General features: G+C 40.6%; 1 protein-coding gene across 1 annotated transcript in view; it reads left to right on the top strand.

Annotated features, from left to right (window-relative positions):
- Nucleotides 1–547: 547 nt before the first annotated feature.
- The window catches only part of slc35f3b (solute carrier family 35 member F3b), a gene marked incomplete at its 5' end in the record, with an annotated part of 46,471 nt that continues 19,924 nt past the window's right edge, over nt 548–27,094 (top strand). The window contains 2 exons of the mRNA XM_080508053.1: nt 548–645; nt 1,582–1,796. Of these exons, the coding sequence (XP_080364179.1) occupies nt 548–645; nt 1,582–1,796 (313 nt within the window). The remainder of the gene's footprint in view (nt 646–1,581; nt 1,797–27,094) is intronic.

Raw genomic sequence — 27,094 nt, 5'->3', positions numbered from 1 at the left:
GAGACAAATGAAACAAATGTTTTGCAGTTTGACAAATCATCAAAAAGATTGGACTGCTTTTAGGATGTAGTCTATCCCATAACTCTTTTTTTGATTGATTGTATTTTCAGAAGAAAACTACCCTGGGAAGCAGGTGATACAGTTATAGGCACATTTCATTGGGATTGTTACAGAATAATAAATAAATAAATAAATACTTCAGACTTCAGTTAAATGCGTTTTGTTTGTCTGGGGCTGAGATGGAGCTACTGTGACTCTCTGAATGTGACAGTTTGACAGGAAAGCAGAGAAAACAAATGAGCAAATTTGCAAAGCTTCCTATTTTAGATCATGAGCATGCGTGCGAATCCGGTAGATGACGCTGTTGCAGTGCCTCCGGGATGCGGGCGCATCCAGAGCAGAGCGCACCAGTTAGTGCGGAGCCAGTCTGTGCTGTGGTGGCCAGGCGTGCATATGTTTAGTTTGGAGTGAGCAGCAGCAGGACCATGGTGGCTCCAGCCTGTCTGGACGAGGACTGAGAGAGAGACTGCAGCCGCCCTGACTGAAGATGTACGGGGATGGAGAGGGCACGGTGTGGGACCGTGTCGGGCGGCCCCACCGGGACTGTATGTGCTACCTTGGACCTCCCACCTCTTTGATGCCCATGTAAGACATTTAAACTTTTGCAAATATGCTATCGACAGGAGGCGGGACCACCTGTTGAGCGTTTGCTTTCAGAAATGCTTTAAAAAAAAAAATGGATTCACTTCGTCAGTAAGATGCGCTTTACATTACAATTATCCATATATGCAAACTGAATTTGATTTGTGTTTTCGTTTCAACTTATTACCAAGATTTTATTTGAGTTCTGCAGTAATTATAAGGGTCTAGGGTTAGGATTCTGCAGCAAAAGAAATAATTGAGCACTATATTTCACAGTTTTCCTCTGAGTGGGTCAGTAAATCATGTTTGCTGTCACATGCTGTTTTGTAGCACCTATAAGGTCATTAAGTCTCCAACTGCTCTACTTTGCCAGGTATAAACAGTTAAATAAGGCTCCATCAGTGCGGTTTCCATTTTTTCCTTTCAGTACCTCTCACCTGCTGCACACACTGTTCGTGTGTTTTCTCTACATGATGAAACTGACCGAGGATGTAATGAGCTGTTGTGATGAGAACTGATCCTGCATCCTCAGAGCTGTCACCATTGTTTGCTTCCCCCATCTCTTCAAATCACTCATGATCGATTCATTAGTTTCAGATTTCTATAAGACTATAATAGAGGTCATGCAGTGCATGGTATACAACTATTGCAGGACCAGTCACTTCAGCTTAGTGTCTTTCTCTTGTGGTGCTGTGGCGAACGCAGGGCCACTGAAGGATGATGATTTTTGTACTGTACAAGAGATGTGCTGCAGGGGCCCCTGACACCGGCCTCTCTGTGGCACATACAACACCGACTTTCCCGGCTTCCCAAAGGAGACCTCTTATATCACAGAGTCACATACAGGGTTCACAGACTTCCTTTCCCTTTGCCAAGTGGCCTCACTTCGTCTTGTAACATTGTGAAGAGAGAACATAACCTCTTGTTCTCTCTTCCCAGCGGGATGCGCAAGTCGCCCGACGTGAGCCCCAGAAGGCTTTCGGACATCAGCCCTCAGCTCAGACAGCTCAAGTACCTGGTGGTGGACGAGGCCATCAAAGAGGACCTCAAGTCCTCCCGCTCGGTTGAGGACATCAACAGCGCGTCCATAGAGGAGCGAATATTGCGGATCACCGGCTATTATGGATACCAGCCTTGGAGTGCCAGCTACAACAGTGAGTGTGTTAGCACAGACACACGTAGACACACACACACACACACACACACACACACACACACACACACACACACACACACACACACACACACACACACACACACACACACACACACACACACACACACACACACACAGCTATTTGTGATTGTGGGGCATGCACCTCTCATGCTGAGGCCCATGAGAGGTCAGGTGATGTCAGTGTGATAAGAACCAGGCGGAAAAGTTATTGCAGGAAGCAGATGCTCATTAGATTACATAGGAAGGGTAATAAATGATTTAATAAAAACATGGATGGTTGTTTTCCAGCTGACAGGGTTTGATGATATTGTCCTTGTTTGTGGGTGGATGGAAGCAGAGGGTTCTGAATGCATTTCAAATAACTGGAACACAGAGTGTGGTTGGGACTTGTCTCTTTAATTCTGTGCATGTGTTTGCAGTACTCTCATAGCAGTCACAGGTTTCTGCATGGTACAAATTTAACCTTCCACTTTGGGTTATTTGATTTCAAAGGCTGCCGACAATGTCTCTTTAAATCACAGCAGTCCAGATGTGCTTACAAATGTCCAGCATATATAAGATTTGTGCTGAATCGAGATTTCATGCGAGTAGTTCATGCCTGCACTAAAGGCACTAAAGAAACAAGTCCTGCTCAAAGAAACACATTTCACATCAGCCACCAGCTTTGTCGTTGTTTTCACCTTGACTGAATTTGCACTCGTTGTAACTCTGTGAATTAGTTGCCAAAGCGCCTGTGTTGCAGCCGAAAGTGTGGAGCTAATTTTTGCTTCACTGGAGCTGGCTGAGTTCGGAGTCAGACAGCGAGAATGCTGCTCTGAGCAATTGATTCTTTGAAGAAGAAGAAAAAAGAATGCTGTCAACACATCTCCTATTTTCCTCGCACGGTTGTGCTTTTCTGCATCACTTGAGTCGATTTACATCGTGTTTCTTGGCGTGGGGCATTGAACGCCTGAACTGCTGATCCTGCCTTCATGATGCGATGAACTAAAGGCTTGCTGCTTCACCTGCTCTGATGCTTCATCTGGGATGCTGCTGTGGTAGTGCGGCGACAAACCGCAGCCCTCGCGAGTGACAGTCTGACTCCCATTTGTTTTTATGGCTCTGACATGGTCGTATTTAGTCGGGAGGATTTTGCCGACTGACACCCTCCAGTTGGTAACCGGTGGCAAATTTTGTAAATTTCACATGAGGCTGCAATATTAAACAGCTATGGGGCTTCTTCAAAATCCTAAAGTCTACACTTAACATGTGAGCACCGCAGTATTAACAGGACAGCTGCTGGTAAAATCTAGTTTCAGCTTTGTTCTCTTTTTCACAACCATTGTTACAAAATGGAATATCACACCAGTCTGTTTGGCTATTCATCTTTCATTAGGCGAAAGATCCATAATAATCTTTTGTCATAAACAACCCCAAACTTTCTGCTCAGCCCTGCATCTATCAGTGATTTCATATTTATCCGATTTGATGGTTACTGTCAGTTTCTTCCAGTGACTCATCACACTTGACCATGCTATTTCAAGAGAAGAGATTAAATGAGGCTGAAGAAACACAAACATTTTCATGACTAAAATAATATGAAACACACAATGACATAAAAAGTAATTAAAGAATGAATATATGATTGAAAGCACATATACAGTATATGAGATGGTGTTCAGAAGGATTTTTGCATATGGTGTGTTTAGGGTAAAACAAGTTGTAATTTTATAGTTCAATGGTTTAAGCATCTCATTATCATCTATATAAAGGTTTATGGCAATGTACCTATAATAACTGTTTCTGAAAAGACATATTAGCTTTTATTGGTTGTCAGATCTGTTGCATTTTGATTAAAGTCAATGAAACTAGACAGACTTTTTTTTACCATATAAATCCCTTCAGGGATTTATTTCACAACACCATTGTCTAAAATAAAGAATTCCCTATCCCTTTTATTGAATTCCATGAATAAAAGGTTTCATGATCTGCTACATTGTTGCGTCACACATGTTTTGTTGAGCCAAGCCATTTGGGGAAAAATGTCCATGAATTGAACATTTCAAGAAGCGTTGTGTTCACTCAGATTTCACTTGTTTTCTAACAAATCAGCCCTCAAGTAAAACCAACGTGTGCCAGGGTCGAAATGAACAGACTCTTCACATCTCACCTAGTTGCAGCTGTGTTTCGTGGAGACAGAAGTCCCGCTAGTCACATATTGCACACGGTTGCATGCCATGTGTTGAACAGAATAAGCCCACGGCCCTGACACACACGCACGCACGCAGGCATGCACACCCGCGCGCACACACACACACACACACACACACACACACACACACACACACACACACACACACACACACACACACACGGCTGAGGCATCAACGGTAACCACAAAACAACAGCTAATGGCTAAAGAGTGCTTGGGCGGCCGATTTCAAGAGAGGTGGGAAGCTGAGTAGTTCTCAGCGGAGTGCAAAATGCTGCCTGTTTGTTTCATTTACCATTAACCTTTTTCCAAATGGGCACATTTGCTTCTTTACACGGGAGTAAACAGAGCTGGGCTGGGCGCTGGTCGTGAGCCGGGATGGAAGGTGGCTGATTGCCTTTGTAGTCTGCACAGCCTGTGATACTGCACAGGGATCACAAACATGCAGGGTGATGTAACGCGGAGGAGTCCATAAAACATGAGAAACATTTGACTGTAGCTAGCATCCATAACTTGTCAATATGACAATATGACAATATGATGATACTGTGAACGCAGAGAGAGCTGCAGGACTATGCCTTGATTGTTGATTAAAAGAGCGCTCCTATGACCTACCTACGATTTAAATTCAAAGAAAGGCTCAGCTTGAAGTTTGTTTTTTGCTTTGTCCTCATACATAGAAGAGGTGTACTCTCATATTAGACTTTTCCCTTGTCCATGAAATTGCTTCTTCAGCTTTGTCAAGTTCCACAGAAGAGCCGACCATTTGTCAGACCAAAAGGCTTTCTTCTTTTCCCTAATTTCCTCATGTTATCTATCACATTTGTAGTATCCCCTCTGGTGCAAATGAGAGCTACACGAGGCATGAAATGAGGTTGGACTTCTATTTTGAGCTCAGGGTTTAGGCATGGTAAAAAAACAACAGCGGAGCAGGTTGGAGCGGGCCTATGTACCCATGTATATATTCAATGCTGGCAGGAAGGGGACAGCTGGAAGGGATGGGCAAGGTACGAACCAACTGCGAGAATAACTCTTTGCAACTCAGCTGGAGCTGAGGAGAAAGATAGCGGTAGTTACACAGATGCACACGCTTGCTTGCTCAACTCAAACTTTGCCTGCATATGAGCCTGAATGAACCTTGTTTAAAGACAAAGGTGAGACTCGCAGTTTACAACAGTGTTTAACGTCTGATCAGTGAGATTAGCAGGAAAGATGAAGCTTTAGGAGAAAGAGACATAACTTCCACCCACATGGGAAAGCTGATTTTCTGCTATTATCTATATTAACTAACCAGGTCACAAACAAACTTGAGTATGCCACCTATGTTGGAAAAAGGTTTCTCTATTACAGCTGAATTAAAATTGGCATTGTTTACATATGTGGCATTCAAAGAGCTATATTTTTTTATTTAAGTTATTGTCATCATATGTGGTAATTTTTTTCTCTCAACAGTTACTGCTCTTTTGCTTTATTTTATAATTACTAGTGGTAAAGCAAAATCACTTTTGTACTTATAAAGAGCTTAATCAGAGACAATGTGTTATTGTTAAGATAATTAATTTTACTGGATTTTTTTGAGGAGAAATCAGGATAAAAAAAGAAAACATGGGGTGTGAAACTATAATTTATAGGGGTGCAATGTGGTTTAAGCTCTCTCCCCGAGAAAACAATGGTTTACCTGATCGTGTGCCATAAGTTTATAGTTGGGCATCCCTGTGTGGTGGATAAACAGTGGATAAGCACTGATATCCAGTTTGAATCAGGTTCTTCTTCCACAACCCAAAAACATAATTTTGAGGGTATTTGAAATTACAAAGTAAATTGTTCAGGCATGTGATTGTCTGTCGCTCTCTCTGTGTTTTTCCTGTGAAGGACTGGTCGACTATTTGTACCTGTATTGAGCTGGTTTTACCTTTCGCGACATGGATGAAACATGATCGAAGATGGATGGATCGGCTCATCTTAGGAGAACTGTACATCTTATGGGCTGCATGGTAGTGCAGTAGTTTACACTGTCGCCTCATAGCGAGAAGGTTGTTGGTTCAAATACGGCCTGGGGCCTTTCTTGGTGGAGATTGCATGTTCTCCCAGTGTGAGCGTGGGATTCCTCTGAGTACTCCGGTACTCCCACGATCCAAAAACATGCATGTGAGGTCAATTGGTGATGGCCCTAGGTGTTAATGTGATTTCTTTGTCTATGAGTTTGCCCAGTGACAGACTGGCGACCTGTCCAGGGTGTATCCTGCCATCTGTCGTATTTGTTTGTTTGCTGTAAAAGCACAGACGTTCAAAGTGTGTTGATGTGCAGTTGATGGTTCATCTGTGTGTTTATACTCCATCCATTCGTCTTCTGTAGTGCTAAATCCAGTACCTGGTCGCGGGGAGCTGGAGCCAATCCCAGTTTACTATTGGCGAGGGCAGGATACACCCTGTAAAGGTCGCCAGTCCATCACAAGGGCAAACAAAGAGAGAAACATCCAGACATTGTGTGTAAACTGTTCCAACAAAATGTCTGCATGTTCACATGATCATATGTACAGTCATCCACAAAAAAAGGGAAAAGAGGAAAAAAACAAATGAAGACTGCAACAGCACAGTATTTAGGTAAACAATTCATTACCCTGCAGAGCTCCGTCTCCTGACGATTCTTTTTTCTTTGAGCATGCATTTTTAAAACACTCCTACATGTTTTAGTGAGATGCATAACATAAGATGTGCTGAAAAGTCAGATACCCAAAGGACTTGGACATCATGATATATTGAATATTTTATGTAAATGGGTTATGTGGCAGAGGGACATATATTTATGAGTTTTTGCAACATACTAAATTTATATAACATCTTTCATGTTTCCACAGACAGATTATTCAGTTTTACAGTGTTTTATGCTTGTGGGTATTTAGGTATCAATAAATGCGGAGTCTCCGCAATCCCAAGGGAAGCCGAGGCATCGCCTCTGCAGGAGCACAAGCACAGAGGAGCAAATAATCCTGCTTCAGGTCTCAGTCAGCCAAAGGACCTGGAAAATCAGCAAGGAAAAGAATAAGTGCTCAATTCAGCGCAAGAGCAGTTTGGAGCTTCCCTTCATTTCATACAAAGTAAACTTTAGCAAAGTGACTTGGCCCAGTTTGAGGGCAATTTAACGGCAGAACACTTTTAGTATGGTTAAACACGTTTTAAATAAAGCAGAGTCATCCGTGTATTGGAGTGCAATGTTAAACCTTTATAAACTTGGAGGCTTTTCATATCTTCTAATTTGCTGTCAGAATGTGTTATGGCACCATAATCATAAACACTTATGTCTAGACACAGTGACACACAGTTTACTCACTGCGTTGAAAAATTTCAGTCATTTAGTCTCTTCTCCTGTTCAACAGGGTTCATTTGAACAGGTGCATTTTTGGTTTTTACCCTCTCTGGTACAGTAGAAGCTGTCTCCGTTATGCAACGTCACATGTATAATTGAGGAGGATACATAGATCATCACACACCTGCTCCTGAAGCCTCTCATTGGACTGCAGGGGCTGCTGAACAGCTTCACCACTTTGAAGAAGAAAATCCCCTGGTCGTGTTTTTCGCAGTGGCTCGTCTTTGCTCTTGGTGACATCCAATGTGATGTTAACTGTGGAGTAAGTGGTGAATGCAGAGGAGAAAAATGAGTGGGCTTAAAAAAAAATTATTCTGGAAAAGAATTAGTTTACCTCCAGACCAAAAAACAAACAAAATAAACCTTGTTTGTTTTATGACATAAATGTAATAAATGAGAGATCCACTTGGCCCAGGCGAGTATTGTTATTGCCTGCGTTTTTCTGGATTAAGAGTGAAACACGGCAGCTCGAGGTGAATTTCAGTTGTTGCACTGTCTTCTCAGTGCTCAATCTGCTTTTTAATGGCAATCCTGCCAGGTTAATGCCAAATCCTGTTCTGCTGTCATCACCCTCTCCTACTTGGTCCTTTTATCTGCTGTTAATTAGAAGTTGTGAGGTGATGACTCCGACTGCATCGTAATTAATCCCAGGGTCTGCTCTGGCTGGCAATCATTGTCTGTGTTGTGCAGAGAAGTCGAGTGCTTGGAAGCAAGGAGAGCAAAGTGTTAATGAGGTTGTGCAAGTGATTAGGAAGGTGACTTGGACAACCTCATGGAGGAAGATGGGTATTGATGGCAGCAAGTTATGTCAAACTCTGTTAATTAATTCACATGTTGCATAAGATGGTAATTGTAACTACGGGTCAAAAAAACATCTGTTTCTGTCACTTCTGCTACTGGTGAGAGATGCTAGTGTCAAGCATGAAAGTAAAGAAACAAAATCCATCTCCACCTCTACCCCGGGCCAGTAGATTTTTTTTTTTGCGTGGCTTGATAGAAAAGTGTTATATCAACTGACCTAGTTATGAAAAGTTGGGTACTGCTGTCATATTCATGTCTCTTCTATTCCACTTTTCTGGAACAAGCTTACTCTTCTCCATTTCAATTTGTCAGTCATATTTAACGAAGGCTCCTTTTCCCTTTTTCTGCCTGCCAGTGTTGCATTAGACCAATATGCAGGATCAGTGTCGAGCTGCGTTGCACGACGAGCAGCAAACACTTCCAGTGCATTCAGACCTGACGTGCTGCAGAATCCAACACTGACCGTCAAGTGTTTGTCACATCGCTTCCACTCACCTGATTCTGTTAGCAAATGTAAGACAGTGAACAAACACACGAGGCTGTTAAATTAATACAGAGTTATGTATGATTTCTCACCACATTAGTGGCCAATTAAAGCTGCACCAGTCAGCATTGTTCTTGTTTTATTTAGTAAACCTAGTGTTAAGTTACCAAGCAAACAAATTGATTACACTTATGAGTTACTTCTGTTAATTAGAAAAATAAGTAGTCGATAGTGCAAGTAACTGTACCTGTCTTATTAATGTGTATTCAGTTTTATTACTATGGTGTTGCTGTGACACACTGGCTGTGCTGCTATCACTGTGTGAGTCAGTTGAATTCATTAATTTTGTCCAGCTGAAGGTAGGTCAGTGGGTTTCGCAACCTTTTTCTACCGAGACTCCCATTAAGAATACATTTCCATTTTAACATTCAAACTCTGCTGTCAATTTAATTTTAAACAAATCAGAGCTTTTTAAGTAAACAGAAACACTGAAAAACAGTGAAATTACGTTCTGTAAAGTAACAGTCAAATTGAATTCAGTGTTTTTGAAATGGCCTCTATGCAAAAATATATTTTAAGACATGAGTAAAAAAAAAAAACCCAAAAAACCCCTGCTGAACCTGATCATTAGTTTTGCAAATTCAAACAGGATTTCCCATGAAATGAAACAGCTGTGTGGTCAAAGTCCATCTCCTCGCATAGACAGGAAAAGAAAATGAACAGGAACAGGTTGGGTTTTAATGAAGTTCACTATAGCAATCACATTGGTTCTCAAATCACTGAGCTTACAGTAGATACGCTACAGACATGCAGACAGCTCTGCTGAAGGTAATATAAGATGGAGGATTAATGAGGCGCTCCTCCAGTCAACAGATATTTAGTGAAATAGTGACAGAGTTGACTTCATGCAGGAGCATGTTGTTGCCCTCACTCCACACACACCATACATGAATGGTGTCTTCAAATGAACAAAGTGATCGTGTGAGTGAGTTAATATCTGAGAAAAAATTATAGAAGAAATCAACGTTTTACATAATTTGGGATACTTTCGTTGCCTCTCTAGATCTGAGGAAATATGTGCGTGTAGAAGTTTAAAGTGTGATCGCATTTGACCAAAATGGGATGGATGTTGAAAAATCTAAATTTAAATGAAAATCATAGTGTTTTATATAAAGTGCTATCGGGCTGCCCTATTTGGAAAATAACAGCGCATGACTCAAAACAGTAAGACCAAAACAGAAATAGTTACTGTGTGTGTGTGTGTGTGTGTGTGTGTGTGTGTGTGTGTGTGTGTGCGTGCGTGCGTGTGTGTGTGTGTACTTTTCTACTTTTCCAAAAACATCTACTTTTTTACTTTTACTTAACTGATAAAGTCAAATCAGTACTTTGACTTTTACCAAAGTCTTATTTCTTCCTTACAGTCTTCACGTTTTTAACTTCTAATCACATATTTCAATTATTTATTCAGGTCAAAGAATATCCAGTTTTCCAGGGCTTCACTGGCATAGAAAAAAAAAATCATTAGCATACTTCTTTTGTAACTGAAACATAAACTAGATTGTGTTGTACTTTTGTTGTGGCTAAAGTATCAACTCTAAATATATGACAAAGCAACAGAGACCCATTAACACTGCCTGTTGTTTTACTCCGAGAATCACTTAACCATACCAGCGGGAAATAAATGTTCATATTACATACGGTCCAGATATAAAATGGTGCTGGAAGCAGAGATGTACAAAGCCAGAGTCACATATATTTCATCCTTCAGCAACTCAACATGATTCACAGCCATTTGTTTTTCTATGTGACTCAGTGACATAATGTTACCACTGATTTTCTTTCCCATCAAGAAAAACACATAAAGGTGTTATTACTTTGCATCTGTTGGAGTTATTTTCAGTTCTCAGAGATCCTCTTTGATGATACTATGTTTTCTTGTCTGCTTATTATCCCATTCCAGTCAACGTTTGCTTACGCCACATCCTTTCATCTTCATTTGTCTCACAGTCATTTCTCAAGAGGTTGATTGTAACTGTGTGTGTGTGTGGTGTGAGTACGCGCAACAACATGAGATCTGTGGTCTCATCAATCCAACCAAGCGCTACATAATATACTAGCGTGAATTCATCTAAGAAAATGGACAAAAGAATTGCAGATTGCCTGGCAGCAGCAGAAAAGAACAAAACAAAACACAACAAAACTGGGTTTTGTATGTTAAACTTGAGATTAATCTTAAGCAAGTCTTCTGTGGTTTTAATGTTAGAGAGAAACAAACAAGAGCAGCCATGCGTAGCTTGTGGAGAATAGTTGTGGTGCAGAGAGCCGCTTGGTTCGGTCTTTGCTCACTTGGCCGAATATATGAATGCATCACCCTCAGGTGATCCTGCTAGTGATATACTGTGGAAAGAATGCATTTTTTTTTTCTTAAAAGGATGAACGAGTGTGTGGTGGAGGAGGGGCTGGAGTTGCGATCATGTAACCTGAGGCAAGTCAGCAGGAGGGAAGCGTCCAGGATGCTGGGCTTGGATTTACGATTGGTTAAATCAGATATCTGCTGTCACACTGTGTTGCCATGCAGACATTGTGCAACACTCATCTTGTTGAAGCAGCTCAAATCATTGCAGCATACTCAAGCCTGAGATTAAAGACACACTTTCACAGCTGATTGATTTTTATCAACTTGTGATTCAATCAATAATTGTACCTCTTTTACTGTTTTACTCTTTCACTCTTGATAGATATATTTATATGTATATCTATTTGATCTTATTTCACCGATCGATCAGGCATACAGCTTGGTCTCGACCAGGGATGGCAGATTTGATCAATGATTCTTTCTTCATTACCAGGTGGGGGCCGGGGAGGGCTTTCATTTCTCTAATGCCTGCAACAAGAAATATAGATTGATTTGCAGATCATAATCAGGTTTCTGCACATCTTAAACCGTTTAAACAGCTTGGCACCAATCTATATCCAAATCTCAGTGGGAAAGAAAATAAACAGTTGTCATACATTGTCAGAATATTCCTTTAGATGGGACACTGATGGTGTTCACAAATGCTGCCACACAGTAAATCAGCGAGTGCCGTGCTTCCTGGCACAGCAATCAGAAGCAAATGGAAACGTGAACAGACGTGTCAGAAATAGGATAGGATAGGATAAGAAAAGAAAAGAAAACCTACTGGATTTATCTATTTCTAGAGATGGAGAACACCTCTTTTGGCTGTAAAGTGTCCAGACAGTGATAGACTGGTTCTTTGGAGTTTTTGTGTGAGAAAAACTCTCACTGGCGTCTGTTTGACAGCTGATCTTTTTTGTCTGTGACTGTTCAAAAGGAAACAATCGTCACGAAACGCTGCAGCCACAACGACTTTTATTTTCGTTAAAGATAAAAATATATGCGTTCTATGAGCTTGTTAACCTCAGGATTGATTTCCATGGATACAAATCTGGCTTACAAACAGTTCAAGATGCGTCGCCAGAAGTAATTTCACATCATAATCACATGTATAGGTAGCAGCCAAGGTTCTCAAAGCAGGGTTCTAAGTCTTTGATAATACTGCAGAGATTGTTGTCCGATGTGCTCACAGAAGTATTAGTAATGATTCAGTTGATTTCCTGTGGAACCAACAACAAGATCATCCATCCATCTCTCTGATTCCTCACTGCATCGAGAGTTTCATAATGAACATGAGCAATGACCACAATGGAATGAGTTTCCATGACCGTTTCAGATTTGAAGTAGTTTAAGGAGTCAGTATAGTTCCCTCTCTGAACTGAATCCAACTTATGGGTGACATTCAGAGACAGAAAGTACACTTACAGATATATTGCTTGATTTGAACTCACTTTTAATGTTGTTGTAAAATACTAAAGGATTGGATACATTTTAATCAACATTTAGGTTAAAACACTCCCCTGAAGAATTACTCAAAATGACTTTTTCCATTTAATTACCATGTCGTTTAACTAAATTGCACTTTAACTTAAAATGTGTTACTCAGTAGTAACTAAAAAATCTTAAAGTAGATTGCATGTTATATCTGAGTAAAAGTATCTACTTAAGAAAAATATATATTTAAATGTCCTGTCATGCAGCAGCAGCTTTGTTTTAAAAATAACTTTAACATGTAATCACTAATCAAAATGACTAGTATTAGCTGACCATTTCTTAAATAAATAATTGATCTTGAATTAGGGTTGTGATTCATTTTATTTCATTTAGAGCAGCTGATAAATTACCCTCATGGTAATAGTTTTATCTTTCCTCTCCATTCATTTAAAAAAAATAGGAAAGCACATATTTGGCCTGCACAATGTTGGGTTTGTCACCTGATTTTTATGTGTGACAGTGGGAAGATGCGTCATGAAGTTTCTTTGAGCATTTTGAATTAAAATTTTACGAGAGTAATAGTCTTGTATGACCGATTATGAAGATTTAATTTCAGTATTAAATCAAAAGGTCTATGATGATTCTGCAGTCAGTGGGTGAGAGTTGTGATAGTCGAGGGAGCAAGTCTTCCCCAAGCATGTCACTATAAGTCATTATTATAACCCCCCAGCTCCCAGTGTACAAAGTATTCAATGTTGGTTGAGGAAATCAGGCAATTAAGGGAGCTGTGGATGTGGATGAGAAGCGACAGCCAATGGGGGAGTGCAGAAGGAGCCAGGAAGGCTTAAACCTCCTCTCCCCTCGGGGAACTGACTGGTCCACATCCCACAGCCTCCTACATGCACAAAAACAACCACTTAATCATAATGCTTATTCAAATCAAGCCAATGCAAAAGCCTCTATTTGCCCAAGTACTTACTATGCACAATCACTCCACGCTTTGAGGACTGTGCTCTGATAAATCAGTTCATAAGAGCAAATTATATTGAGAAGTGAGTGCTGTAACCGTTGGTAATGTTGAACAAGTGTGGCCACAATGACAGTTTATTATCTTTAATGTTAGAATTATCCCAAAAAATTCTGTTACTAAAATATATATTCAAAGAATATTTAGAGTTTTTGCCTACTCATGTAGCTTTTAAAGGATGGTTTCTGTATCCTGGCTAATTGGCGAAAATGATTTAAAACCCATACAAGATGAATCGCACCTCTTTTCCTCTCCTCAGTGTGAAATCAGAGTAATTACTTTGGAGAGTGGGACATTACATTTGTCTTCCACGTTGCTTACGCCACACTTATAATGAGGAGACTTCTTCATAACGAGAACTTGGCTCAATTGGATGATAAATTGCCTCATTTTGGGGAATTCGATCACCGGCTCATGAAGAAAACATGCCCACAAAAATGTATATTTGCAGCATCAAGTGCTATTTTTGTCCCGACACTGACTGCTCACTATTCGCCTGGTTGCTCTCATGGTTTGACGTTGGACTGAGACGTGGAGCTGGAGGAGGGAGAGATAGAGAGTGTGGCTTTTATGTCACTGACACTACACACACGTGCACGCTCGCACGTCCGTACGCACGCACACACGCCTTTGAAGGGTCTCCAAACACCTGCTGCCGTCATAGATGGACGGACAAGTTTCACGAGTGATCACAAACCAGCTTTATGTGAGCTGAAAGAGACTTGGCTGTAATCACTATATCCAGTGTTAACACTTCAAAGACAAACAGATCAGTCGCTCAGAGATAATGTGAAAAAAAATCAAAAAATCAAGCAGACTTGTAAAAATCACCTCCTCTCATCATTTGATATTCAACACGTATCATTCTTCTCTGATGACAATGACTCTTATTATGTTGCGTCTGCCAACTGTGTCTAACGACTAGTTTCTCTTTTAATGTTTGAATCTATTCTCCGTCTTTGAATTATTCACCAGTAAAGGCAGAGTTGTACACTCATTTTGTGCATCTGTCATCCTCAATTATGTCTGAACAGAATGATTCAAATCACCATAACTGTGTAATGGAGGTGTAGCGTCTCAGGTGTATTATTTAATGTTATCTGCTGCTCTCGGCAGATATTCATAGTTCAGTCGGCTGTCTCCAAGTTACCATCCTTTTACAAAGATGGATATTTGATGAATAACTCTTTTAAGGTCCCATGTCATAATGTGTAGACTGTTAAGACTGTTTCTACAGGAGGAGTTAGTAACAGGTCTTCTATTTCTGGAATGACTTTTGCTTAACCATTGCGCAGGTTCCCAAATTCTTCTCTTCAAATGTTCTCAATCAGCAACAAGACAAGCTGTTAACCATCAGTCCTCTGTACTGCTTTATCCAACTGTAGGTGTTGGGGAATTGGAACCAATCCCAGGGGACTATGGGGGAAAGCAGGTCTCCAGTCCATCACAGGGCAAATAAAGACAACAAGACGTACTCCCACTTAAAGGCAATTTGTAAACATCAATAGACTTTCAAACACATGTCTTTGGACACATAAGAGGAACATACAAGCTCCAAAAGAGAAAGGTCCACAAGTCTGGATTTAAACAAATGATCACAGTGTTAATAAATCTTAAAGGTCTGATCCCCCTGTGTACCTTTAGTGTTGAGACAACAAGAGTAGCCCCCCACTTTGAGTCTTTAAGCAAATGAATCAGCAGTGACACACAACTCTAGCAGTTCAGCATCACACAAGAAAGCAAAGCAAGGGGCAAAGAATATCTCCCCCTCCAGGGACCAATAAAACTACATCAAAGATTTAGGGAAGAAGCTAAATTCCGTGCAGCCTTGTTTTCCCAATCCATTTCACTTATTGCTGTTCACCTCATTTAACCTCTTTTTGCAAGGCTGGATGTAAATAAATCTACATTTCATTAAAACATCTTCTTCTTCTTCTTCTTCTTCTTCTTCTTCTTCTTCTTCTTCTTCTTCTTCTTCTTCTTCTTCTTCTTCTTCTTCTTCTTCTTCTTCTTCTTCTTCTTCTTCTTCTTCTTCTTCTTCTTCTTCTTCTTCTTCTTCTTCTTCTTCTTCTTCTTCTTCTTCTTCTTCTTCTTCTTCTTCTTCTTCAATTCAAGGTGTGAGCCATTTATATACTTCATGCTGTATGTCTCTTCCGTACTAAATACTGTGCTCACGATGCATTGTCCTTAAAACTATTTGATTTTTCCATGTGCTTTTTATTAAAAAAAACAACAACAAAAAAAACCTCATCATAAGCAGATAAGTTCTGAGCACTGACAGATTGATTGATTTCTGTGCACAACTTGTTTTCTGCAATAGAAGTGATAATAATCATTGTCTATGATGTTTAAGTTAATTATAAACTGTATGGGTCTGTTGATATATTAATCTCAGATTTGCTATTTTTATAATGCAATCATTAATCTACAAATCAATTACTATCTAATGATTGTGGAACAACTCAAATTGCCTACACGGCCCAATTTGTTCAGGACATGAGTAAATCGTACCACTTAAATATATTTTTGCAACAGTTCGCTCAGGATGTGGTGTCATTGGAACTCTGCTTAGTGTCTAAAACAATGCTTATAAAGCCAAGATGTCAAACACTCAAAGAAGAGACAAAAGAAGAAAGAACGGAAGAATGAACACCACTTTAAAACAGATACAACTAACGCGCCGAATGCGGTCCACTCCTGCAGCAGTGTTTGATAAGCTTTGAAGCGGAAACAATTTTCCATAATATATTTCCATTTATAGAAACTCACTGTACATGGCTGTCAATGCTTCCTCTGGTCACTCTGGGCTCCTATTAGCCCTCTGTCACCTCCCAACAAAGTAGTATGCCGAACAAAGTCTCTGATATAAAAATAATAAAATAAAAATGACTCACACTGGGACTGAGTTTTAACAACAGCACAAGAAAGGACATGGAAAAGAGAGGAATGATTATAGGGCAATGCTCTGTGTGTGTTCATGTGTGCTCTTGTATTTCTTTGCTTTTTTTTTTTTTTTTGTTGGACCCAAAAAATAGAAGCACGCAAGATAGAACTCCATGTGCGCGTGGTTTTAGAGCTGAAGTTAGAATTAGGTTAACGTTAGCATTGTTGTTACCCTCAAGGCTATCCTGAAATTCTTAGTTGTGATGTTTCAGGGTGAAGGGTCTGCAACCCTCGGTTACAGAGGCCACACTGTAATGGCTCCCTGGAGCTTTCAGAGAGTTAAGTGTCAATTTTTACATTATTTCCAGTTTTATTCAAATGTATCCTATTGTGCAGCTCAGTAGGGTTAGGGTACAGACATATCATTTCACTGCCAACAGTCCTAACCTGGATGTTACATATGTGGAGAGGAATTGATTATCAGGTCCTTTTTTCACGTCAACCCTGGGCATGTATGAATTTTGTAAGCACGTACATGTGGTCACAGTGCCCCCTTTAGACAGAATTTAGTCTCTGCATGAGGGTTATTCAACTTGCTATCGACTTTTGTCTTGTCACAAATAGTATTGTCCAACACAAATACCATCAGAAAATAAAGCACCATTATATCAAATATAACTTGATACATACACGTAGCTGTAAATATTACTAATAGAGTAGGGAGTTTTCTATGAAGGGAACAAAATGCATCTTGTCCTATCAAATATTATAAGAAGCTGTGTTACAATAATAAGCAAAGTTACTTTGTGAAGTATAATCACATTCCATGCTCACACTTTTGAGGTTCAGGTAATTGCCTCATCTAAATGCAGAGAGGAGAGAGGCTTTTTGAAATACAAGCACATAATTACAGCAGTTGAGAGTGATCTGAATAATCTAAGGACTGGAGATAAGTGGAGGTTGAAGTAGCTGAATGAGTAAAATATCTGGGGAGAACCACTGATCTTTTTTTTTTTAACAATGGATAGATTAAAGTACATTACCATCACTTTATTCAGACAATTTAAATAATGAAATGATCATACTGTAACTTGACAACAGAGGGAGCCAGTGTCATTTTATTGGAGACATCTTTTGTAGACGGATTATCCTCTTAGGAAAAAATTGTGGTTTTTAAATCAGGAACATTGTGCTTGTATTGTAGGCATTGCAAAAACTAACAAACTGTGATTTGCCCTGAACTATCAACATTGTGAACACCTGCCCAATATTATACATCTTGCCCCTTTTAAAAAATCTGGAACTACAATGCACTGTTTTATAGCACCTTCTTTTTTTTTTTTAATAAGAACCAGCATCAATCTTTGTTGGATTGGCCAGCCGTCACTCCCTCCATGAGCCTTGACCATCAATGATCCTGTCACCCTTTCAACACTTTTCCTTTTTCGATCACTTTTCTTGTTGACTGAAGATTGGGGAAAACACTTTGAAGAAAACATCCTCACTTGCAGCTTCATGTACTCTAAATACAAATGTGCCATGATAAAGAGATAATCTTCAGGGTTGGTTTCACGTTATCTGTCAGTGGTCTTAGTGTTATGGCTGATTTGGCTGGCGTATATGCTAATTATAAAAACTGTGTGGATCAAACAATGTAAAATGAAGTGATACTAAACTATTTCTGTCCATCACGTGTTTGTATTAATTCAGTTTGAAAGCAGAAGGATCATCATGCCGACAGTGCTATTTGGTCTGTGATGTAGACTCAGGTGGGATTTCCTTCAGAAAGGATTCACAAGCACACTTCAATTTACCTTCCTCAGTGCTAAATCCCCTCTTGATTGGTATCAGCATTAGTTACCGGACAGAACAATTACTCTCTCTCTGCTGTTCATGTGTCCACAGGGCTATTTTGTGGAAGGAAAGCCTCCAAGTGTTTCTTCCACTAACTTTTAGCCAGTACTGGTGGTGGCCCTGAAACCAGCTTAATTAGATAGTAGAAACAAGCTGGCAGGGGCTTGAGTCCTCCAGTGGGATGTAAATTTAATGGAGACTCACTCTTCCTGATTAACAGTGGGCCACCGGGGTAAAGAATGATTATAGGGGCTATCACTTGGTATTACAACTTGGCAGCATTTAATAGATGCGTGCTGGACTTTATTAGCTGTGGTTGTAATTAAGGCGGAGTCCCACATTTTAAAGTGGCTGCCTGGGTAGGTCTCTCCATTGGCCTCACGGTGTGCAGCACTGTAGAGTGGAAGCTGATCTCTGTGACCTAGTGTCCTCTCACAAAGAGCCAGACGGTTTGTTTTGGCCTGCTGGGATGTGTAATCAAGACCAGGAACAATCGCTGAATCAAAAATTAAGAGACAGATAAGATTAAAGACTAAATGGTTAAAGGTTATTGGTGTGGGAAATGAGCTGTTTGTAATATAATTTAATTCACCATGACAACATAAAAAGAAAATGTATATATATATACACATATATGGAAATGTTGCAGGGTTTTTTTCTCGACATTCCGGAACAAAAAATACATAATTTTTGCACAGAGATGCATCCAGCGTATAGCTTGTACTGGGTGCAATTACATTTGATTTGATTTCATTAATTTAGTTACACCAGCTAACTGCCTTTGGGAAGTTTTGAAATTCAAGAGCTGGAAAAAGGAAATCCAGGAAATGAACTAAACTCCTGGAGACCAATGTAGCCATCAGCATACCTTTAGACTGCACACACACACACACACACACACACACACACACACACACACACACACACACACACACACACACACACACACACACACACACACACACACACACACACACACACACACACACACACACACACACACACACACACACACAGATACTTCGTTCAGCCAATCACTGTGGGCAGCAACATCACAAGAGCTTAATTATGTGGATGCTTTGGATCAATTTAATAGTGTTTATGCCATCATAAAATATTCATGCTGCTCTTGTCCTGCAGAGAAGAATGAGAGTAATATCACAATATTGCACAGAGGTATTGATTTCCCCAGACAACAAGGGATTTGCAAAAGCTCATTAAAAATCATTTTGAAGCATATGTATTGTGGGGAAATATCATTTTCATTGCTTAAAACTGTCAGCGTATAATTTGATATATCAGATATTAGATTACAATTGCAGTAGTATCAGTCCTGTTTTGACAACACAAGTTTCAAGTTTCAAGCTCATATGGATCAATGGAAGCGTGCGCCACCATCAACCTTTACAATGTAACTCAAATGAGGAAAGTGTTTTGGCAACTGTTTTCCTCCCTCACACTCTCCCAGAGGACCTCACAGAGGCCATTAATCCAACACGCTGCTGTTGGTTGCGGCGCCTTGACAGCCGTTTTGCCTCTGCAGATGAGCTGCGTCGGCTCTCAGGATGTATAGGACCCAGGAAGAGGGCAAGTTAATCTGGCTCGACCTTTCTGCCACTTCAAACAAGCTGTTATTTAGGACTCCGTCCCACCTCCTCTCTTCTGTTCACGCGCCCTGGGAGTTGTCGTTAAGCAGGCAAACAGACTCCTTCAGTATTGTAATGAACCCTCAGCTCCCCGTTCTATTGTGATAAATCATCTGGAGTGGAAATGGATCAGAGAAACTTTTCTTTCTCTCACAAGAACAAGCAGGAATCCTCTACTCCAATATGGTCAATTCATTTTAATGACTGCGTCATTAATATTCATAGTGGCATTAAAATGAATTGACATTTTTTTGTTTTCATAGCTCCATCTTTTTCACTCATTTTGTTGGACTTAATTATATTTGCTGATGTGAATGAATTGGAGAAGGTTTGCAAATAAAAACACAAAAACATTCCGTTCATTACTTCGAGTGACTTTGCATTTATGGATCATTGTCATGCAAAGCTCGAAAGCATAGTCTGGGCAACTTCATAACCCGCCAAAGTTGAAGTTGGGGGTGCAAAAAAAACCGCACAAAAAACCACAATATTGAAATCCCTGATCAGCGTTGTTGAATTATAGCACAGTAGTCATTACATAAGAGACAATTTACAACCTTCTGACCTTTCCCGGTTCACCCAGTGACTACAGTGCCAAGCTGGTGGCACAGGGCAGGTTGATTGACACGTTTTAGCAATACTGCTCGTATTAACCAGTCTAAAATCCTTTCCTATTCGCAGCATTTAGCCTGACACAGAATGCTACAGTGACTGAAACAAACCTGAAATATGGACATCTGGATTATCATATTATTATTTTCTGGTACGATCAGTGAAGGTCACTGATTCAAGAGGATCTGCAAGTATCCACCACGTGTGCTATTGTGTCATTCTGATTACTGACTGAGGAATAATTCTTGTATAAATGAAGGATTTATTAGTGTACCCCAATGAATTTATAATTTCAAGATACTATTATGAACAGAAAAACAGAAGATTTTGCTCATGTTTAATTGAAACTGTAAGTATAAAACTTCACTCTATATATGTGGAGCTCATGAATGACATAATGAATTTCCCCACCTGCACTATGAACAGTCACTCTGCTCTCATGACGCCTCCAGGACTCCTCAATTTCACAAAGTACGGTAATGCTCACATTCGGACGGCTTTATTGGTGTTCCACAAGGAATTGATTTGCTGCAAATCAGGTTTAGCTGTGTCATTAAATCGCAAACGCATGTAGCAAACCTGTTAATATTTCAGCTGCAGTAGTTTAGACGGTCTGCACAAATTAAGCCTGGCGCGTTCACTCACATTGGCACTGCTGGGTTCATGCAGAGTCGGGCGGCATGAAATCATTCAGTCTTGCATACAACTTTTAACAATCCAAGTCAGTCTTTGTCAGGTACTCGGTGCAGCCAGTTGCAGATGAATCACTTTTATGCTTAATCAATGAGAGATATTTTCTGTCCACCTCAGTTTATTCGTTTGCATTTAGGTTTGGATGGTACAGTGGCGGATACCTGGTGTATCAAGAACTATGATAACATGTCAGCGCACTTTCATGTAACTGTGTTTTCTATGCATTGGTATTTCATGTTATTTAACATTGAAAGTTTGTTATTTTCCATCACATATTTGTTTTCAAATCATCGAGCAATCAGAGCGTTGAAGGTTTGAATACCACTGTTGACAAGTCACCACTGTGGGTCCCTGAGCAAAGCCCTTGACCCCAACTGCTCCTGGTATGTAAATTAGGGTTGACTGTGAATAGGATTCTTTCTTCCTTTCTCAGGCCTTCAGTGTAACATTAGACCACTAATAGCAAAAATCATGCGGAAAATTCTACTCATCAGTCCTGCTGTCAGAAAATCTGCCGAGGCAGCATTCCCTCCAGCAGTGCAGTGTAAACCAGGTGCACATATTAGACGGTGGGGGTGCAATAACCTGAGAGCGGTCTGGTGATGACGACGATGATTTGTGATTTGGGAGTAGAGATCTCCTCAGACTCCAGCAGGGAGGTAAAATCACAACATTTCCTCAGGATATGCTGACCAGTTTTCCATATTATAAATTAATTTCAATTCATGATCATCAACTTTCAGCTTCTAGTTTTATGACACCTTGCTCAAAACTATTGAGTCTTTGTGATTTTAGCTCAATGAATGAATGAATGAATCAATCAATCAATCAATGAATCAATCAATCAATCAATCAATCAATCAATCAATCAATCAACATTTATTATTATAGCCATTTATGACAGCCTGAATATGATAAGGTGCATCAGAATGCCATAGAAATAATATACAGTAAAATAACAATAAAAAGATGCCTAAAAGAAAAAGAAGAAAAACTTGCAGCACTGCTGGATGTTAAAGGCCGATCTGAAAGAATAGGTTTTGAGTCTGGATTTAAAAAAGACACGGGTCATTGAAGATTCATGTGTCGAGGGGAGTCTGTGCAACAGGAAAAAAAAGTTCCTGTCACCACAGCTGCTGCACCTTGTCCTCTGCACTTCTGACAAAACTTAGTTTGAAAAAAGGAGTTGGGAGAAGTGTAAGTACTTTAAACAACCCCTCCAGTCTAGCTATTTTCATCTAACTTTCAGCTAATTTCATTTTTTTTTTTTTTGTACAACAGAACCAATGGAATGGTAACCAGCACAGGGATCACATCATGAAAACCAAAGAAAGTGGTTTCACAATATTATATTATTTAAAAAATATCAGATGTTTTTGTTATTTCTTTTTCAACCAGAGACAAAAGTTTTCACAACAAAAAAATGTAACGGATGCACAAACTGTCATGTTACCCAGATATTGCTTCAACCAACATGTTTGGCTGATGCATTTATTGAACAACATCAAGTAACTAATATTTCACTGTGGGATTGGCTGGAAAATAATACAGAGGCAGTTTTATAGCACTTCCTTAAATCCCTTCGAAGGGCCTCTTCCAGGAATCAATGTATTACTGAGACACTTTTAAAATATACATAGTATAAATAATTGACCATAAAGAGGCTGGTTGTGTGGGGTTGGTTGTGATTAAAGATGGTTTGACCTGGAAAATGGCTGTCACAGCTTCCTTTATTATCCAGTTTGAATAATCAAAAGGAAGAAAAAGCACACGCCACTCTTTGGAGCAAACTGGCACATCCCAAAGTACATCGAAGAATAAACGCCTCCCATTCCAGTTCTACCTCTTTCAGTCTCTGGGTAGAAAGAGAATTCAAAAGCCTGGGCTGATGCAGGCACCTCAAAGGATTTGGCTTTTTACACTCCCTTATTTCTCACACACTTACACTCCAGCGGTGTATGGATGTGTGTTAGAGAGGGCTGTCACATGGTGTCTCAGAGCATGGACTGGTTTGATCCTCCTCCACGTTGGCAGATAAAAGTCTATGAGTCACTGACTTGGATCTTTTAATGATCTCTCTCGTTTCACCTGTTTCCACCTCTGTGTCTTTCCTATCAATAATAGCATGTGCGCTCTCATTGCATCTTCATGTTCTTAGCAACTAAGCTGCCGAAAACTGACAACATTAGTCCCCAAAGACAGCTGCCAGCTGCACAGCCTGAATAGGACTCACGTGCAAACACACACACAGATATGCACACACACACATGTGATGTGGAATTTGTCATTGTGGCACACTGCAGCATCATTCATGGAGGAGATGTTATGTTTAGCCATCTAACATCCTGTTCTGCTGTTTTAGTTCACCCTTCACTGTTTTTTGTTCATTCGCCGTGAGCTCCTGCTCTTACTTCATCCATTACTTTGTATCCGCCCGCCCCCAATGACATTTCCCATTTCCAAGCCCAAACACGGGGGACGAGTGGGAGGCAGTGGCAAAATGGTGAGAGATCCAGTGGATTTGGTCGCTGCTGCTGAAGGATGCCAGAATGAGTCTGGGCAGAGTTTTTTTTTTTTTAAGCTCTCTGTCCTAGTTATGCAGGGCTGAGGAGTCTTGCTTCAATGTGAGGTAGAGTCTCAGCAGTGAATTATTCAGCACAGCTTCCTTTAGGCATGCTCACACTCAGTGGATTTCATACACACATACACACATGCTAAGCCATTGCAAACACACTCACACTATAGTTGTATATCTTTAGAGACATTAAAGTAGGGTCACATGAACTTCAGAGGCTCTGATCAGTTTTTCTTCATTTGAATAACTGCTCCACCATCCGATTTCTTTTACATTTTTCTGTTTAGAGTGTAACTGTGTCTAAGGAGTTGAATACAAGTGTCATGTGGAATGACTCAGGAACAATTTGAGGTGACCAGCTGCTACCAGAGTACACTGGACAGCTCTCAGTGTACCAGTGGTATAAAACCTGGTGTGAAGGTCTGAATTACCACTCAAGACTTCAAAACCAATTTATCTTGTTGGTATCGAGACGTCACAGACAGGAGATTTGGAAGACTGTAGAATGCCTTCAGCATCCTCTAATCCGCCTCACACAAAAGCCTGAAAATGTTACGTCTCTCAATGCGAACTGTGCCAGACACAACATGAGGAGGCAGTGTCAGTAGCATCAAACTTAGGTCAGTCATTCAACCAAAACTGTAGTCACAAATCTTGTATGAAAAGGTTTTGATATGTTGATAAGACACTAGAAAACTGTACTTGAAGTAGTAATTTCACCATTTTACTTGTTAAAATCGTGATCTTATAGGGTGTGTAGAGGTAAGACTCTTGGTCCCACTGCCTACTGTTTGTTTTACATGAGTTGATAAATGAAACTGCTTCTTTTCATATTGGACTTTTACATTTTAAGCAGCTTCTGCTGTCATTACAGTATCATTACTGCTCATAGATATTTGGTAGAGATGATCTGATTCCTGACTGCTGTCAAAGCAAATACTAGTCTTATTAAACATCTTGTTTTAATGTCTGCATGCCAACATAACACTGAGTACTTGCGCTTTCATTTGCATTAAGTCGGACAAGGTGAACATGAACCGCCAACACAGTTTTTAATGCCAAGGCAATGGCTGAGTTCACAATACCACATATAAAGTGTTTTAAATGAAGTCAGTGGAGAAAAGAACAGTGTTGAGTTGGATCAATATGTTGTATTGGCAAATACCCCGAGGTGGGGTGTCAGAGTCTGTATCAGAGCAGAGAAATCTGGATGTGAACTCCTGTGAACTGTTGTGTCGGTTTAATCCTGACTATTAGGCATAGACATATACGATGGAACAATACAGCACGAGTTAACTTTTTTGTCAAATATTATTCATGATTGTCGTAAAATTTCTATAGTTATTCAAAATAAGAAATTCTATTTTGAAATCTGGAAGTATAACTATTAAAATGAAATATGAAACTGCCATTATTTATTATATAAACCAAGTGATTAAGTTGATAATTTAATGTGGTAGAGAGCAACTAGCACCCACAACAAACTGGGCTTTTAAATGATTGATGGATGGATGGATGGATGGATGTATGATGGATTGATCGATGGATGGATTTAGCACAACACACCTTAAGTTTATTCAACATCATCCTCAGCCAATCACGTCATTATAACAGAGATAGATTTAGCACATATTATTTCTTCACATTATCCGGTCTACAGAAAAGCAGATTATTACTGTATTAGTATTTTCGTATTAGTCTTTTGGGATTTACGGGGTTTGCATGTTCTCCTCATGTGTCCAGAAATCAACCTGGGACACTGCTGTTTATCTATTCACTGGATACCCCAGTGAGCTTCAGGACACTCCAGGGATTTAATGTGATTCCCAATGCCAAGATCGAACATAAAGATGATTTTGTTCTCATTTAATTAACCACAAACGTTTCATCTATTGTGTTTGAGTGGATTAAACAATCCACTCAGTTCACTCACATATCAGCTGCACTACAATGAGTCTGTTACACCTGACAGTTTGCCCGCACGCCTCCGGGTCAGCGCGTCTGTCCCCCCCGGTGCGTCCCTGTGGGGGCCACGGCCAGGAGGCGGGGGTCTCTGGCAGTTGAGGTGGGCTGGAGGACTCGGGCTAGTGGCTGGTGGTGGTGGTGGAGCGATTAATGCGTGACGTTGGCGAATTGCAGCAATTTCCAAACTCTACGTGGAAGGAGAGAGAGAGAGAGAGAGAGAGAGAGAGAGAGAGAGAGAGAGAGAGAGAGAGAGAGAGAGAGAGAGAGAGAGAGAGAGAGAGAGAGACGCGCCAGGACGCACTGGATACAGCAGATTTGGAGCGGGAAGGCAGGTGGTGGAGGGGGGTGGGGGGATACGGCAGAGGCAGGAAAAACACCATCAACAGGGAGTCGGATGGATGCGGGGGTACAGGGAGCAGGACGCCGGCTCTAGAAGCACCAAGGGTCCCGTCTGGAGGTGTGGTGTCTGCACCAAATCCGCTTCAGGGATGTAGTCGAAGCGGGTTGGAGCTCAGCCCATCCGAGCTCATCATCATGAAGAAGCACTCCGCACGGGTCGCCCCGCTGTCCGCCTGCAACAGTCCGGTGCTCACCCTCACCAAAGTGGAAGGTAGGGAGAGCTCTGAGCCGCGTTTCCCCAGCAAACCCGGGTTCCATGCCCGCTGTGCGCACCCCGTGTTTCCCCACCTCCACAGCTTAGCTCCTACAACAGAGACTTCACTTGATCTTTTATTATTATTATGGTTATTATTATTATTTTAAATTTCTTGAAGGTTATACACTGGTCGCTCTCGGACACGCGTCAACTTTAGAAAATCTCAACGCGAGACGGATCGAACAGCACGCCGCCACGCGTAAAAACTTACAATCTGATGTGCGCCTTCTGCACATCAACAGCTGCATCGTAATCTGTTTTTTTCATGATGACAAACACAGTCGGGTTTTTTTTTTTAATTGCACTATTTATTGATTATCTTCTTCTTTCACCGTGACATTCTGATGAAACACCCACACACTGAGCTCCCAGACTGAGCCGTGTTATTTCAACGTTACTGGCGCATTGATTATTTCTTTCTTTTTTATTTTTGAAGCGCGACTCATAGTGACTTGATGAGCACTGTGCTAAATGCACTGTTCCTTAGGGAGGGTCTTAAGTTGTTATTGCAGCAGGGATTCCCCTGTACTCTCCTCCCTCCACCCTGCACCCTCCACAGACTGCAACATCACAGTTAAAATGTCAGAGCAACTGGGACACGAACCCCAGTAGTAAACATGTTAATGGATCCTGTGGATGCTTTGTGATAGTGCTTCTCAGTGGCTACATGATTATTTCTCTGCAGTGGGT

The sequence above is a fragment of the Blennius ocellaris genome, assembly GCF_963422515.1.
Source record: "Blennius ocellaris genome assembly, chromosome: 13".
NCBI lineage: Eukaryota > Metazoa > Chordata > Actinopteri > Blenniiformes > Blenniidae > Blennius > Blennius ocellaris.
The sequence above is the reverse complement of the archived record's forward strand: the minus strand, read 5'-3'. Positions and strand labels throughout refer to the sequence as shown.